Here is a 17,954-nt window from a genome sequence, read left to right as displayed (position 1 = left end):
CTACCTGAGACCCCGGAGAGCGGCTGCCAGTCCAAGTAGACAATACGGACCTTGTTCTGACAAAGCAAATGTGTTCCGTCCTGGTATGTATCTAAAATACATTTTCTGCCAGAAAAAATACGTTTCCACTGGAGGGGGAGGGGACAATTTTCACCAGTTACCTCCTCCCTCTGCAGACTTTCATCCTGTGCCTGGTGGTATTCCCCAGGCATTATACTTCAAGAATGCAGAAGGCAACCAAAATGGGACACTGGGAAATTTTCTTTCTATGAATGGGCCTCCACTTGTGGTACTTTGGTTCCCACCCGCTCTGTGTTCCTGAACATTTTGATAGCTGCACAGGATTTCTCACAAAGTCAAATGGTAGGAACACAACAAAACTAGGCCAACTCATGTAAAACATAGCTTACTTTCTTTTGATAACTATTAAGGGCAGAAATAGATAAAGGTTTGAAATGTTTGTATTGAGATATTGTTACCTTGAAATTTAAAATGAAAACTGGGAAAGGAAAACAGAACAATGAAAGAGAGGGCAGGGAGGAACATTGCGGGAAGCCATTAAAGGGGGGGGGAGATAAGAGAAATGGAGTGACATGGACTGCCGGACAACGACTCGAGATAGCAAGAGGAAGGATGCAGGCTTAACTTGTAAGGGAAATTACAGCTGTTTCTATACAAATGCTAGAAGTGTCCGAGGTAAAATCGGGGAGTTGGAGTGCTTGGTGTCGGAGGGAAAAATAGACATTGTGGGTATTTCTGAAACTTGGTGGGATGAGGAAAATCAGTGGGACACAGTGATTCCCGGTTATATATTATATCGGAAGGATAGGGGGGGAAGGGTTGGAGGTGGGGTAGCTCTGTATGTCAGAGAGGGTATAAAGTCTAGAAAGATTGAGAGGCTAAGTGAATTGGATTCGCTTCTGGAAGTTCTATGGGTTGAAATAGGGGGGCCAAAAGGAAACTTAACACTGGGAGTTTGTTATCGCCCACCAGATCAAAAGATAGAGGAGGATTATAAAATGATGAATGCCTTAAAGATAGCAACTAGACAAAAACACTGTGTAATAATAGGTGATTTTAACTACCCACACATTGATTGGGTCAATATGTGTTCTAGTCGGGAAAAAGAGATTGAGTTTCTAGACACTCTAAATGACTGTGCTATGGAGCAGATGGTCACGGAACCTACCAGGGGAGAGGCGATCCTTGATTTGGTCCTAAGTAACACTCAAGACCTGGTGAGAGATGTAAAAGTGATTGCACCGCTTGGAAACAGTGATCATAATGTTGTTGAGTTCATCATTTGTACAAATAGAGAATTGGCCAAAAAGACTCACACAACCATTTTTAACTTTAAAAGGGGTAATTTCTCTGATATGAGGGGACACGTGGGGAGGAAACTGAAAGGAAAAGTAGAAAGGGTCAAAACAATTGGGGAAGCTTGGGATCTATTTAAAACTACGATCCTAGAAGCTCAAAAAATATATATTCCGCAGGTTAGGAAAGGCACAAACAGGTATAGGAAAAAGCCTGCATGGTTAACAAACAGAGTAATGGAGGCTGTAAAAAGTAAAAAGAATTCCTTTAAGCAGTGGAAAGCTAGTCACAGTGAGGCTGATAAAACGGAACACAGGTTATGGCAAATAAAATGCAAGTCTGAGGTCAGGCAGGCAAAAAGGGAATATGAGGAGCATATAGCAAAAAACGTAAAAACCAACAATAAAACTTTCTTCAAATACATTAGAAACAGGAAACCAGCCAGGGAGGCAGTGGGGCCCTTGGACGACCAAGGGGTAAAAGGAGTATTGAAGGATGATAGGGAAATGGCTGAGAAGCTAAATGCATTTTTTGCCTCCGTCTTCACTGTGGAAGATGAGAAGTGCTTGCCCACTCCAGAACCACTGATTTCAGGAGGGGTGTTGGAAGACCTGAGTCAGATTGAGGTGATGAGAGAGGAGGTCCTAAAACTGATAGACAACTTAAAAACTGATAAATCACCAGGCCCAGATGGCATACATCCGAGAGTTCTGAAAGAACTCAAATGTGAACTTGTGGATCTCCTGACAAAGATATGTAATCTTTCCTTAAAATCTGCCTCCATTCCTGAGGATTGGAAGGTAGCTAATGTCACTCCCATCTTTAAAAAGGGTTCCAGAGGAGATCCGGGAAATTACAGGCCAGTCAGTCTGACGTCGATACCGGGTAAATTGGTGGAAACCATTATTAAGGAAAGAATTAATAGGCACATAGATGAACAAAACCTATTGAGGCAGACTCAGCATGGGTTCTGTAAGGGAAGATCTTGTCTCACTAACCTGTTAGTGTTCTTTGAGGGGGTGAACAAACATGTGGACAAGGGGGACCCAATAGATATTGTTTACCTTGACTTCCAGAAAGCTTTTGATAAAGTTCCTCATCAAAAGCTCCTAAGTAAGCTCAAAAATCATGGGATAAAAGGACAAATCCTTTTGTGGATCAAAAACCGGCTAATTAATAGAAAACAGAGAGTGAGTAGAAATGGGCAATTTTCTCAGTGGAGGGTGGTAAGCAGTGGGGTACCGCAGGGATCAGTCCTTGGACCACTGCTTTTTAACTTGTTCATTAATTATTTGGAATTGGGAGTAAGCAGTTAAGTGGAGTGGCTAAATTTGCGGATGATACGAAGTTGTTTAGGGTGGTGAAAACCAGAAAGGTTGAAATAATCTAAGACTAATAGCCTAGGGTGTTCCAGTGCCCAGCCTAATATGGCCTCCATCAGGGACGGCAGGCTATTGGCTGGTGCGTTAGATGGTCAGTACACCAGCCAAATCACCAAACTCTCCTCGGCCTCCCACACCAGGCCGACACACTCAATGCCAGTGATCTCCAATGGCGGAAGCGCCCCGAAGGAGTAAGCCTCCCAAATGAAGATAGCCACTCTCCCCTGCTCCCTAGTCCGTGATTGGTGTAGGACCGAGAACCCAGGAAGGGCAAGCTGGGAGAGAGCTACAGTCTCCCCATCCCTGCCTTAATCCGTGACATTCCTGGCTCCCCATATCTTTTAGCCTTTTGTTACTGTCCATGGGGTTTTCTTGGCAAAGATACTGGAGTGAGTTGCCATTTCCTTCTCCAGTGGATCACATTTTTAACTTAATGCAATCTGGAGAAATGTATTTCCCAGACACAGCAACAAGATGATCCTTCTCTAATAAGGGTTTGTGGGTTTTTTGCTGTCAAGTCACAGCCAATTTATAGTGACCCTGTAGGGTTTTCAAGTCAAGAGATATTCAGAGGTGGTTTGCCATTGCCTGTCTCTGTGTAGCCTCTGGTCCAGGTGGGGGTTCCCCCATTTGCCGGGGCTCCAGCTCGCTGCCAGCCAGCTGGCCAGTGTGGGAAGCCCCACCCCTGAACAGGTATGTCACAGGTCAACATCGTCAGCATGATGACATTACTAGGAAGTGATGTCATCATGCCAGGGTAGTTGCACTGTGACACTATAGCATTTTACCAAAATTCTATGGTAACCATAGAGTTTGGGCCAAAATGCTAGAGCATCACCATGCAGTGTTCTCAGCATGATGATGTCATTTCTGCATGATGTCATCATGCTGACAGTGTTGCGTGTGGCAATGTCACCCCTCCACTCCCAGAAGGCTCCCTCCCACCCTCTGCCAGCAGAAAAATCTGACCTGGCAACCCTAGTAGCTACCCTGGTATTCCTTATTGGTCTCCCATTCAAATACTGTCTAGGGCTCACCCTGCTTAGCTTTTGAGCCCTTCTGACAAGGTCAGGCTAGCCTGGGGGTCAGGGCATAATCATATTAGAGCATTTGTAATCCAGCCCAAGACAAAACCCTGTAAATGGAATGCCTATCCCGAAGATGTTATTTAACAAAACAACACTGGGCCACTTTGGAGGGATCTCTTCCAACCACTCTCCCTGCATGAGTAGACTTTCAGAAACGCTTCCATTTTTATCTTTCACAATTGGTTCTGAGTCAAGAGACAAAGATGTTGCCATTTCACTTAAAATTAGCTCTTCCTTATAAGAAGAAAGTGAAACTGTGGGTAGTCCTTGCATGGATTTCAGCTCCCTTTTCACTCCCTCAGCACATTTTATGCAACAGCTGTTGACAAATGGGTCCTGTGGGGTGTGCATTTTGGAGTATTTCTTAGTAAGGGAAAGACTATTTAATATTAGTTTTCTTCAGAAAAGAAATTGTCTAGAACAAAAGAGGTTCAGGAGTACCATACTACTAAAGCAGGAAATGATAGTGTTGTAAAAGCTTTTCTTTGTAATTCTGCCTTCGCCTCATGTTACATGACCTATTTATGAAACTGTCTTGAGGAGAGGTGTTGCAAAATGGAGGCATAAATTCAGCAGAAATAAAATGCAGGTATATTCAGAAAGGGAGCTTCCACCCTGAGTGATATTTATAGCATGAAAGCAGGGTTAATGTAAGCAAGATCGAATAAGAAAAACTCTTGCTGCTATGCTTGGGATTCATCCAGTCTCTATGGATTTCCCAAAATAATTCTGTCCTCCCTTTTTTTCCTAAGGTGACCACAGTTTAACCTCTTGTTCCTGAGAAGGAGATGAAAGATAAACCAGTGCTGAAAATAATTTTTTTTCCATACGCACTGGCAACACTGTTTGAAAAGAGTGAGGGAAAATTTCTCAGTCAGCAACTATTGCCAGTAACCTAACTGAGAAAAGAATGCCTTCTCAGCTAAGCTTGGGTGAATACAGATGACCACCTTATCACGTGGGCACTGTGAGGAAGTTTGATCTTTTCTTAAATGTATGCTGAAGTCCTGCAATATATGCAACTGTGTCCAGCTTCCTAATAGTCTGTTGCTCCACCCCTAATCACTCTCATTCTGTTGCTATGGTATGAAGGCATTAACTTGACCTATCCCTCCATGCACTGTTGCAGCACTATGTCACTGCTTCTTTGTTCTTTGTTTATAGAAGTATATGGATGACAGTTTAAAACAAGGCCCTGCTCAATATAATTTAAATCATCCACATATATTCTCTTTACTCAAGTGCATTTTACTTTTTTTTTAAAAAAATGCTGTCTTATTTCTGTGCACGTGTGCAACACATCAGTGAAGTTAAAACAATTAGAAAAAAACTTCTAATGGCTCATTTTGAAGAGTTTTTTTGTTTTTAAAAAACTTTTAAAATTTCTTTTCAAAGCTTCACAAAAATTGCAAAAGTTTAAATTTTTCAATGTATATAAACAGTATTCAGTATGGCAAAACATGAAAATCATGGAGAAAAAACAGGAAAGACAAAAGATTGGATCCTGTTGAAAATTTCTTCTGATGGAATGGTTTCCTTCAGTGAAATTCTCTGCCTCCTCCCTCCTGCTACAGTCTAAAATACTTATAGATTTGGCTTACAGAGGACAAGAAACCCCTAGGAACAGTATGAGGGGGGAAATGGAAGTCTGCCATGAGAAGGGGGGGGGAGAAAATGATTGGCAGACCCAAACTGTTACCTTAAAGGAAGACTTGAAATTCTTCAGTTCAGGAAATAACTTCAGGGTTAGTATCAATGTACCCTGATATGGGGTAGTTGCCAGAGCCCAGGGCTTCTGGTAGGGCTAGGGTTGCCGGACTCCCTAGTGGAGGCAGGGATTCCCGCTGCCAGGTCCCACCTCCCTGTCACCGATCAGATGGCCAGTGGAGGGGGAACCTACCCCCCAAAAGAGGGAGAACTACCTGACATGCAGAGACATGTCTACGTCACTGTCCATGTGACCTGAAAGTCACATCATCACATCCGGGATGTTGGGGTGATACTCTGGTATTTGGGAAAAATCTCAATGGTAGAATCCAAATTTACCATAGAGTTTTTGCCCAAATACCAGAGCGTTGCCCCAACATCCCAGATGTTATGACATCACTTCCGGGTCATGTGGGCAGTGATGTAGACATGTCACTGTATGTCGCCTGGGCCTCCCTGTTGTTCTTGGTAAATATATGCTCTGTCAAAGAAACAAAGTGGAGACTTCAGATAGAGAAAGAAAAATGAAATAGTTGTTGTGGATTTATTGGGCTTTATGGCCGTGGTCTTGGCATTGTAGTACCTGACATTTCACCAGCAGCTGTGACTGGCATCCTCAGAGGTAAAACACAGAAAGATGCCAGTCACAGCTGCTGGCAAAACGTCAGGTACTACAATGCCAAGACCACGGCCATACAGCCCGGAAAATCTACAACAACTAATAAACTCCAGCCGCGAAAGCCTTTCAACAACATATTAAAAATTAAGTACTTTGAGCTGCTGAAGAAAGACTATGAATTGGAGACAGATCTTGACTCAGTTGTGAAAAATAGGACTGGGTAGCTGACCTGTGCAGGATGAAGCCACAGATATAGATGCGTATCATAGGCTGGACGTGCCCTAGATATACGTTCATCTCATTTCAGAGCTGCCTTGCAGATAAGACTGCTTTCACACAGTGCAGTTATAGAGTAGAGGAACTGGTTAGCTGCCTAAAGTTATTTCTAATCAGTGATGTTGTGGCTGTCTGCAAGGTGGGAGTGGACAACATTGGTCTGAACCACAGGAGAATAAGTTGGCTCCCAGTTCCTTATTTGCAGTTCCTACTTCCCTATTTTATTTAAAAGTGTAGAAGAAGCATGAGTGAATACAAGTATACCCTGAAATAGGCCTGAGTACATACATCATTGTTACAGCTTCCTATAAAGTATTGCTCACTCACAAGTTGGTTTGTGCACTACATATCCTTAAGTAAGTTGCTGTCAATCCTCACATGAAAAGCAAAATGAAACTAAGAAACAGGGATACTGCTGCATCTCAAATTATTTTTGGACTAAGGAAAATTATGTGTTCACATCACCTGGAGACTGTCCCCCAGGAGTTCCAATATAGTTTTCCTGGTTCCAAAACCAGGAAATCTGAATCTAACAGATAGGGGCAACCCTGTAATGCTTGCAGCTGGAACATTCCCCCCCCACACACACACAGAGGGATTGCATCTGTACAGCTGTTCTACTCTGCTTCGCTTCTCAGACTGGAGCAGGTTCATTTGGACTATCCACAGGATGCCATCCTTTCCTCATCCAGTTTCCAAGGCTCCTTCATTTTAGTCCAGTCTTTCCCAAATGTGTTTTGATGTGATCTTTCCTGAAATATCTGTAGTCCAAGCAGATTTCTACACTGTATGAATGGGAAGGTGCACATTTCCGCACCTCCGGTCCACAAATGCCAGGATTTTATTGCTGTAACGCAGCTGTCATTTCCTCCCCTACCAGAGGCTTTAAAAACAAACAAACAAATGAATGAATGCTGGCAAAAGCCCTCTGGTGGTTCGTGGATGCAAAGGCCATCTTGCTGCCTTTGCATTTGCAGCCACAATGAATTCACAACGGAGAACTGCCACCTTGCAGATGTAGCCTCAGAATGCCTCCTGCCTCCTTCTCCCCTCTGTGATGAAGCAGCTGCCAAAGTAGAAAAATGCATTTCTTCTCTAGACTAACTCTTGTGTAGTGCAGGATGGTGTTTTTTCCTGTATTGGTATGATTAGTCCATTTTTGTGCCTATCTGGTGTAGCTACCTTATATCAAGACCAGCTTCTCTCCTTGGAGGCACTTAGTCAAAGCAACCACCTATAACTGATTAATGAGGCCAAACATGGAAACTGATTCTGAGGCTGCTTCACATGTTACATTCTATTTTCAGAGGTCTATACCGATGTATGTTATAATATACAAATACAACTCATATCTATTTTAATATGTGTGATCAAATAGATATGCACGGATACTGGAAAGCTGCAGTTGGCAGTGGATGCCCAATATGTGTGCCCGTAGCAAAATAAGCACAAGAGTGGTTGTCGCACATGATACTGTATGCATTTCCATCTATACATCTAATAGCCAAGTTGCCTCCTCCATGTGGATATCTAAATCCACACAGAGGGGGCACCTAGGGGGGTAGAGATATTTTCCAGCACACTTGGAACAGTTCCAGGGGTGCAGAAAAATCTAAAAAGTTGAAAAAAGTATACGGGGGATACTTAAATCCCCCCCCCAAAGTAAAAGAGTGTTCCCTGCATATGCGCAGAGAACGCCCTGGCAACTGTCTCGCCCTCGCCGCCGCCGGGGGGGGGGGAGAGAAGGCTTGGCATGCCCGGCAGCTGGGAGTCGTGCAGGCCTTGCCGTTGGTGCTGGGGGTGGGGGAGAAGGCTTGGCGTGCCTGGCGGCTGGGAGCTGCGCGGGCCTCGCTGTTGGTGCCAGGGGGGGGGGAGAAGGCTCACCTGCAGCTGCTTCCTCCTCCTCCTCGTGGAGCTCCCCCCCCCACGAGTATCGTGGGTCTCTTCTTGTCCCTTCTAACTGCATAAGCAAAACAACATGCCTGAAACATTGCTGAGAAAACATTCTCACAGTGTTGATCTCCAGATCATTGATTCATCTAGCCCAGCATTTTCTACTCTGACTGGCAACAGCTGTCCAAGGTCTCAAGCAGTGAAAGCTGCTACCTGAGATCCTTGACCTGGGGATGCTAAGAACTGAACCTGGGACTTTCTGCATGCAAACCACCAAGCCACAGCCACAATGGATACCAGTGAGGTCAGCCCATGACTGGTGAGTCCAGCACCTTACTTTTCTTGTGGTTATAGAACTTGTCTTCAGGCCCATCCTTAGCTTTCTTGATAATGAGTTTTCCCATCTCAACATCAACCTTAAGATGTATCTTAGAAGAAATCCCAAGATAGTCTGCTTTTACCTGTTAGAATAGGGACACATTATTTATAAGTTATAGTTCACATACCAGGGAAATCATTTAAAACAAAACATTACATTATCATAAGCAGATATGCATATTTCCAACTTCTTCTGTGATAGCCTACAGCACTCTGAAGGTAAGGTTGGTTGAATATTGGATTATTATCTTTTATCCTAAAATTATAACCCGTTTTTCAGCCCAGATTGGCGCTCGTGGTTCCTTACAACATTTAAAACCCTTCTCAAAAATACAATATAAGATATAAGGAGGAAAAGAGTATATATATAGAAATCTCTTCTCGGGAGCCAGTAGATGACAAATGTTTATTAGAATTAGGGGCTGAATGCAAAGTTATATCAACATAGCAACTTAATGGAAGTAATTATTTTTTATCAGCTTCCCTTCTCCCAGCACCCTCTGGTGTCTACCCAAACACCACTGCTGGGGGTTAGGAAACAGGGCACTGAGGGCTGAGTGCGCAGCAGTGAGAAAGGGAATCTGGCAGGGAATCACCTTTTATTTCTTTTCTGTGAGCAGAGTCATGTGCAAACAGAGGGTTTGCTCACAAAACAGGGAAAGAAGGTGATCCCTCCCAAGCTGCCCTCCTCACTGCAACTCACCTCCCCCCATTCTGCAGGATCCCCTGACATTTAGCACTGGCTGAATGTTGCCCTTAGAAGGTGCCTTCGGTTGGCACAGGAGGCTGCTAGGGATTGGGCAGTTTCTACATTGACAGAATGTCAGATCCAACCCCAGATTTATTATTTCTCTTTTTTGTTGAATGACAGCATGGTATCTACAGATCCCAAATATATTATACACATTTATGGCACTCTGAATACAAATTAAACTATTGCTAAAATACAAAAAAATGCTATTTATAAAAATTAAACTACTGCCACATTTACCTCAAAAGTTACAGGAGGGATAAGTGAACGCCGATGGGTTGCCTCAGGCCCTTCAATTAATAATGTCTTCACCTGTAAAAATGCAAGTACCCAAATTACTGTTTGGTAATCCTGATCTTCAGTCGAAGGAGATAATTCAAGATTTAGACAATGGATAAATATGGATCATGCAGGACAAATAAGCATCTCAATTTTAGTCATAGCTTCCTATTGCTCCATTCTGGGATATTTAGAGAGAGGTGACAGATAAGGCAGACTGAAAGAGGCATCATTGGCCTGGGATGAAAACACATGCTTCTATTCTGGTCACACTGGTTTTTGAACTAATACAAAACCTTGCAAAATATGTCCAACAGAGGCTAAAGAATGCCTCTCTCATGCTGTCTTCAGTATGTTTTGTCTGCAGTTTAATATCTGAGCTATTCACACGGCTCCATTGCACAGATTGGTGGCAAGGAGTGGGTTAGGGAAGCAGTACCGTCATCTGTCTCTTCTTGTTCTGCTATAATCCAGTATTCCCAGACAGCAACAGCAGGAATGTATGTAATATTAGCCAGCCAGCCTCAAACAAGAACATTTTGACATGCTAGCCCTCCCATAGTGAGCCAAGTTGTTAGAAAATGGATAGAGAAGAGGCAGCTTTCCCAAGGCTCCACCATAACCCCACCCTCTGGTAGCCCATTAATCCCCATAGATGGGACTAGCTATAAATGTTGGTGGGTCAGGCTTTGGTCTCTGCTTGACCACAGCTATCTTCTGGGCTTTGCTTCCTTGTGCCTCTTCAGATTCCTATTCTGGCCTCAGTCTTTTTCATATGTTACAAATGTGGCAATCCAACTGTGTGTAAGGAGACATCACACATTTCATGAGCATCTCTTTTTTTTAAGCCCCCAGAGGGGATTTTTTATTATTTTTACAAATTACAAAAAACTACTACAGAAAAACAGGAAGGGGGACTACATATACAGGATAAAGAAAAGATACCCACAACTACCTAAAAACCCAAGGAAGGAGATCTTCATTGGCTTAGTTACAGTAAAAACTTCCCTTCTTTTAAGCATATAACAAACTGAGTCAAAAATCAATAATACTTTTTCTTTGTAAAACTCTTACAACTTCACTGTCTAAAGACACTGCCCCCAAATCATCCCTTTTCATCATCTTCCAAGGCACCATTCAGAGTCCTTCAGCCTTTACTTCTTTCCCCCCCGTCTTTCCCGTAGCTTGTAAGGACTTTTTGGGGCAGCTTCCCCCTTTTCAGATAGAGAGTCCTCTCCGGAACATCCAGAGTCCAACTTGCCGCTAGACTTGCTGTCCTCTTCATGAGCATCTTGATAAGTATGGCCACCACTTCGTTCAGATAGGGCAATGTGCAAATTCTCCTGCTTGGGTACCCAGAAACTTAAATGTTTGAGAGTACACATTTACATGTACCAAGGTGGTGACCGCCTGTATCAAGAGCACCAACATCATGATGATTGGGCAGGGCTCTCCTTTTGGACCATTCCCAGGCTTTTGGACCGTGACTGACCTTTATTTCCTTTGTAAATTATGCAAAACTTTAAAAAGTGCAAAACATCAGTGTGGCCTAGTCCTGACAGGGTTTTGCTCAGTTTATTTTCTGCCCATTTAATTTCTTCAGCCTTTACAGCCACAAGAGCTTGAGATTTAGTTTTTGGGAAAGAGCTGAAGTGGATACTTTAGAATGGGTGGCAATCTTATGGGTACTGGTGAAAACAGCTTGGGGCTGGCCATTTTGGATGGGGAGAGATTCTTTAAAATACCTATTTCCCATCATGCCAGTCTTTTCCTTTAAGTCATAGTCTCAATGGTTGCAATCTATAACAAAAAAATTATCATGATACACATTACAAAAATAATCAAAGATACTAACGAGTTTGCCATGTATTTACACTACAGGCTTATTAGTAAACAAGAAATGGCTCTAAGACAGAAAAGGCTGATAAATAATTCAACAGTTGTGAAGAGAGATGCTTGAGAATTTGGCCTGCACGTTGTTAGAAAGGAAGGAGTCTAGATGTGGGAGTGGACTGTGGGAGTTCTTAGTTCCTGACAAACACATGAAAGAAGAAGTGACACTTTTTAGTAAATTTCACAGCAGGTGTTTCTGTGACTTTTAAAAGGGTTTTTTGCTTTTTTTTTTTGGTCCCCATTTATCTCCTTCACTGAGTATTACCATTAAAGAAAATAGAAGAAGGGGGGGAAGGAAAGATTGAAAAAAATGTGCAAGTAAAGCCATTAGAAGATAAAGATGGCGCATGATATGTCTATTAAGGTCATTATACCGTGTCTTCAATGGAAGAGAGCAAGCAGGTCAACTGGCCAAGTTTTGAGCGGTTGGCTTCAGAACACGGCTGGCAAGAATGGCAGAGAAAAACAAAAGTGTAAGTACCAATGAAATGGACACCTTCCCCCCACCCCATGGAAGCTTGGAATTATGCTGCATGCATGAATGTCAGAAAGGGTAGTCAATATGAGCACACCTTCTATTATCTCAGCCAGTGATCTGTAATCAGAAGCACTGAAATCCAGAATTTAACAGAACATGCTGAAGAGTTACATTTTAAAACAACACATTTCAAACTTGATGCATTGGTCAAAGGAATCTGTCGAGTGATGGAAAGGCAGTTTGGTAATTATGGGTCCAGGGCTGATCCATGCAGAGAAACTGAAATAGTGGCATTTATAGTCTTGGAAGACAGGCAGGTCTTTCAAGGCCTCTATCAGAAGGTACCTGGTTTATGTGAGTTGATGGAGGAAAGACAGGCCAGCAGAAGACAAAGGGGATGGGAAACTATACACTCAGAAATGTTTAACCATATGCAAGACAAACTTGCAGTCTTGGATCACTAACAAAAGCTCTGAAGAACCTTGCTGCCTTTCCCCTAAGCAGCTGAGGGAAAGGAGGGCAAACATAGTGGTATAACTCAGATGACTGTATCACATGTGGTCCTTATGCAGGAGTCAAAAAACAAGCTGGAAAGATGCTAACTGAAAATGTACATTCTATAGGATGCCCCCAGGTGTTAAGCAACTCCCCACATCCACTCTGGGGGTGGTCTTAGCAAAAGGGCAGTTGCCCCGGGCCTCATGCTGGGAGGGGCTCCAACCACTGACAACCCTACTCCCTGAAGGGGGGGGGAGAAGAAAAACAACAAGCTCCTGCCGCCAATTGTGCCTGCCTGTCAAGGTTTGGGCAGCAGGCTTGCAGTGGTGGCTGCTTGCACCTACCCTGTCTGGGGCATGGGCAGCTGGCTTCCAGCAGTAGTAGCAGCAGTGGCTCCCACCCACCTCACATGGAGTGAGGGCCATCCCTTGCTTGGCCCTGGTGGAGGGGGGCAGTGGTGGGATGGCAGTGATTATGGGGCCCCATTCTGAACTTTTGTGCAGGGCCCCAGAATCCCGAAGACCACCCCTGCATCCACTGATAGTTTGATTCAGTCACTCTGATTCAATGACATATTGCCAACTTCCAACAGACCATACCTGAGAATGTCGAAGGATACCAGGGGGCAGTTGCTGGTCAAATACCTTCTGTATGGATTCCAGAGAAGGAAGAGTTCGAGACACTTCACTGGTAAAAAAAAGGAGAAAAACATAAAAATAAGAGTATAGCTAGATGGATGAGCTGTTCCTGATCAGTGCATACGACCGAGCATGAAATAATTTCCCACTGTTTTTATAAGTCACTAGCTGTAGAGCCTAGTCTTTACAAACATGAATTTAGATCTTGGCTAGTAAGTGAGAATTCCTGGAACATACAGGGGTCCCCTCTCCCATGCATAATGCTTGGAGGGTATAGAGTTTCAAAAACTGGTAGAAAGAGAACTTGAGTAGATCTTTAATTTCTTTGAATGTGTTTAAGCAAAGAGAAATATCTCCAGATGCTGAAACAAAGAGAGCTTTATGGGTTTTTTTAAAAAAACAAAACAAAACAATATCTGGCAGCAAACAGTAAGGTTGTCAGGTTTACTCGCAAAAACTAGTAATATAGACAAGGCCGTACATACACAAATAAATAGTTCACAAATTATGTCCAAATCAAATTATGCCTCCAGACTAACTCATGTTTACCTGAAGAGTCCTTTGCATAGTACTGCGAGCAGTTTCTTCAGCTGAGGGAGATTTCCTGAGCCTAGTTGTACTGCCTCAAGATCATTGGTGATATGAACTTGCAGATAATCCTGAATGAGTTTCAGATGTTCTTCCGGAACACTGCAAAAGAAAGAAATAGCTTGGAAGACTATCAGGTTCTCAATCTATCTGACAGATGGAGCAAACTGTCTCGTTCAATGTGGTCAAGGACATATTTGTATATACTGTATCTAACATTAGCATTTTCAACACTGAATAGGAGAGAGATGTGGGCTAGAGAACACAGTGCTGGCAGGAATAAGCTCACTCTTCTGGTATCTTTGAGAAATGCACGCCTCTCTATATCAACAACAAACACAGCATCATTTATATAACACAAGTATTCAAAAACATTTAATATACATAACCTCTTTATAATCCTTAAAACAACCCTGTAAGGTTGGTCAGCGTTGCCATTCCTGTATTGCAGATGCAGGGGCTGAGGCTGACATAGTAGCAGGCCTAATGCCACCTTGTAAGTTCATGACGGAAGCAAGATCTGAACCAGGGACTTCCTGATTCATGTAGCCATTTAATGCAGCACCAGATCTCCTTTGTGTTCTTTGTTTTCACCATTATTGTATTATGAGTAACTCCTTCTACGGGGGGGGGGAGGGGGAAGGCCTTCTTCCTGTCTGTAACCCACACAAAACCAGCCCACCTAACCCTTTCCTGAGAGAACTCCTAGCAAGATAATTTAACTGTCATCTACAATATAACCCCATGTCCCACCCTGTTATTACACAGAACAGATGTTCTGATTCTGTGTACGTAATACAGTCATGAGTGTGGCTGGCGTCCTCTTCCTTTATATATGCACAGGAAGATAATTTTATCAGGCTATCCTCCTCGTCTCATAGAAATGCTATGAGAGAAAAAGCTTCGGGTAGAGAATGTATCCAGAACAGGTGAAACATCTATTTCAGATCAGTCCCCCACCCACCCATGGCAGTATTTTGCTTTGGGCTAATGCAGGTGCCTGCAACCTCTGATTACCTTTGCCCAGTGCAGCTTTCGCTCTCATACCATTTCTATGAGACAAGAAGGAGAGCTTGGATTAAATTGCTATTTATTTACACTCATCCAGTCTTTCACTGTCTCCAGGCACCAGTTTAGTGCTTATACTGCCTCCTTGGATTTTTGCTGGATAGAGATGTATGTTATCAGCATACTGATGGCATTGGGCCCCAGATGGTCACTTCCTGTGCAACAGCAGCAATGAGGCCTGGCCAGTTTGGTGTAGTGGTTAGGAGTGCGGACTCTTATCTGGGAGAACCAGGTTTGATTCCCCACGCCTCCACATGCAGCTGCTGGCATGACTTTGGGTCAGTCATGGTTCTCTCAGAGCTGTTCTGGAAAGAGCAGTTCTTGAAAGAGCTCTCAGCCCCATCTACCTCACCAGGGTGAGGGGAGGGGGAGGGAAAAGGATTGTAAACCACTCTTATTTATTTATTTATTTATTTATTTATTTATTTTTATCCCGCCCTCCCCGCCACAGGCAGGCTCAGGGTGGCTTACAATAAGGGTTAAAAACACATTAAAACCCAAACATGGGTGGCATCCAGGAGCACTCCTAGACTCCTGACCCTTGGCACTGGCATCAATGATGCCCCATCGAAGGCCAGCAATGGGATCCCTACCCCCAGTCCACTCCGACTCAGGCACGGGACCTCCATTCTCGTCGGATTCAGTTTCAGTCGACTCAGTCTAAGCCAGCCAGCCACGTCCTGCAGCACCTGGTCCAGATCTTCCGGGGTAGAGTTGGACTGGCCGCCCAACAACAGATACAGCTGGGTGTCATCCGCATATTGGTGGCACCCAAGCCCATGCCTCCAGGCAATCTGGACAAGGGGGCGCATATAGATGTTGAATAACATCAGGGCAAGCAGTGCCCCTTGGGGCACTCTGCAAATAAGCGGGTGCCTTCGGGACATCTGATCCCCAAGTGCCACCTTTTGTCTCCGATTGTGGAGAAAGGAGATAAGCCATTGCAAGGCAAGCCCCTGTACCCCCATGTTGGCGAGGCAGTGGATCAGTAGCTGATGGTCGACCATGTCGAACGCTGCTGACAGGTCCAACAACAACAACACTGCCATCCTGCCCTGATCCAGATGCCTCCGGAGGTTGTCTGTGAGGGCGACCAGTACCGTCTCCATCCCGTAGCCCAAGCAGAAGTCGGACTGAAATGGGTTTAGCATGGAAATGTCATCCATAAAGCTCTGCAATTGTATCGCCACCGCCCTCTCAATTAATTTGCCCAAATAGGGCAAATTGGAAACCGGCCAATAGTTTGCCAATTCAGCTGGATCCAGATTTGTTTTTTTCAAGAGAGGACAGACCATCGCTTCCTTGAGTGCCCCTGGGAACAATCCCTCAGAGAGGGACTTGTTAATAATATCCCTGAGGGCACCTCAGAACCCCTCACGGCCAGCTTTAATTAGCCATGAAGGGCACGGATCAAGGCTGCACGTGGTTGGGTGTACTGTCGAGAGCAATCTGTCAATTTCCTGAAGATTGAGTGGACTGAAATAATCCAGAATTGGACTAGAAGACGTGCATGGAGCCTCGAGTTCACTCACTGTTTCAACTGAGGTGGGGCGGTCGCGGCGGAGCAACAAGACCTTATCTGCAAAATAGCTCGCAAAAGCCTCACAGTCAATATCCAATTCCCTAACATTGGGTTTGCCCTGTGGCAAATCTGTCAAAGTCCAAATCGTTCTAAACAATTGAGCCTGGCATGAGCTAGCAGACGCAATCGTGGCCATTCGCGGTTTTGACTGCCATCTCATAGGCTTTCATAAACGTCCATTCTATCCTCCTCCTTTTGTCAATATTCCCTTCCATCCCCCTCTGTCCTCCCTCCTTACTTTACCAGTTGCAGCTGCTGCTGTGTCAGGAAGCCACTTCAGGCTTCTAGGCCTGGCTGTAGCAGCAGTGGAGTGTGGGAGCTGCTTCAGGCCTAGAGAGCCTCCCGGATGCCGGTGTCACCACTGCCAGGCCCAGACAGCCTCCAGGAGTCCACTGCTGCAGTTGTGCCTGGAGAGGTACTGGCATCCTCTGCCACTGTGGTCGGGCCTGGAGAGGCTCCTGGCATTTCCAGCCACTGTGGCTAGGTCCAGAGTGGCTGCCACCACAATGGCCCGGCCCTGTGGCAGCCGCCACCAGTTCTAATGGCAAGTGTGTTTTCTGTGCATGCATACACAATACTGTTTTCTTTTGGGAGGAGATATAAATCCCTTTATTTTATTTTCATATTTCATATTTTTCTGCAAACCTGGAGGGGTCCTCCAAATTTACAGGAAAATTGATGTGGCCCCAACCCACAGATTTGGATATCCACAGATGGGGGCCATATGTTGCTAATAGATATAGAAATGATGATGATGGTGATGATGGTGATGATGGTGATGATGGTGATGATATATGATGATGATTCTTGCAGTCCTCCCTTGGCAGATGAGATCACCATTCAATATGAACTTTTAAACATTTTAAAAAGAATTTTGTCAAAGAGGTTCCGGAATTCTGTTCCGGTCCATTCCCCCAGAAAACAAGCCCTGCATTTGTCTGTATGCAGCCTAATGTTCCCTCAAATATATTTCTCTGTTTCACCCTCAGAGGGTGATCAGTACTTTATAAAGACATCTTGTGTGTTTGTGTGTGTGTTTACATTATTTTTCTGTTACCCTTTCCTGCCTAGCATAATGAGTTGCTAGAGCTCACCTGCTGATGTCCTGGTGCTGTAATCGCTGGAGCAATGTCTCAGAAAGGGATGGCTTGCTCACTTCTACTTTTCCATTTGGAGAAGGATCTTCTTTTGCTTCAGTCACCAGAGGCGCTACTGAAATACTACGTGGTGGTAACGTAGGTCGTGCAGAAACAAAGTCTACCACAAAAGTGAAGAAAAAAATAACCCAGGAGCACTGTAAGTCTCTCTTTTTATGCATTTTTGTAAAGGCTTTATGTTTTTTGGAGGTGAGTTAAAGGCGTGTTATTTCAAAGGTCTGCATAAAGTACATTTTGGAATGAATTAATATCCCATCCCCCAAGCACTGCAATCCCATCCCCCAAGCAGTAGAAAAAAAACCCTATATCCTCCACATTCAGAAGCAGTATAGCTCTGAATACCAATGCCATGAGGCAACAAG

The 17,954-nt window shown here is 44.1% G+C and overlaps 1 protein-coding gene across 1 annotated transcript in view; it reads right to left on the bottom strand.

Moving 5' to 3' along the window:
- INPP5D (inositol polyphosphate-5-phosphatase D) overlaps window positions 1-17,954 on the bottom strand; it is a 106,238-nt gene that overhangs the window by 46,199 nt on the left and 42,085 nt on the right. The window contains exons 4-9 of the mRNA XM_015426822.1: window positions 17,530-17,692; window positions 13,747-13,887; window positions 13,159-13,246; window positions 11,958-12,026; window positions 9,652-9,723; window positions 8,620-8,743 (exon numbers count right to left, since the gene is read on the bottom strand). Of these exons, the coding sequence (XP_015282308.1) occupies window positions 8,620-8,743; window positions 9,652-9,723; window positions 11,958-12,026; window positions 13,159-13,246; window positions 13,747-13,887; window positions 17,530-17,692 (657 nt within the window). The remainder of the gene's footprint in view (window positions 1-8,619; window positions 8,744-9,651; window positions 9,724-11,957; window positions 12,027-13,158; window positions 13,247-13,746; window positions 13,888-17,529; window positions 17,693-17,954) is intronic.

This window comes from Gekko japonicus, unplaced genomic scaffold (genome assembly GCF_001447785.1).
Source record: "Gekko japonicus isolate JY-2015 unplaced genomic scaffold, Gekko_japonicus_V1.1 scaffold14, whole genome shotgun sequence".
Lineage (NCBI taxonomy): Eukaryota > Metazoa > Chordata > Lepidosauria > Squamata > Gekkonidae > Gekko > Gekko japonicus.
Note: the sequence above shows the minus strand (reverse complement) of the source record. Positions and strands in the feature narration are given on the sequence as shown.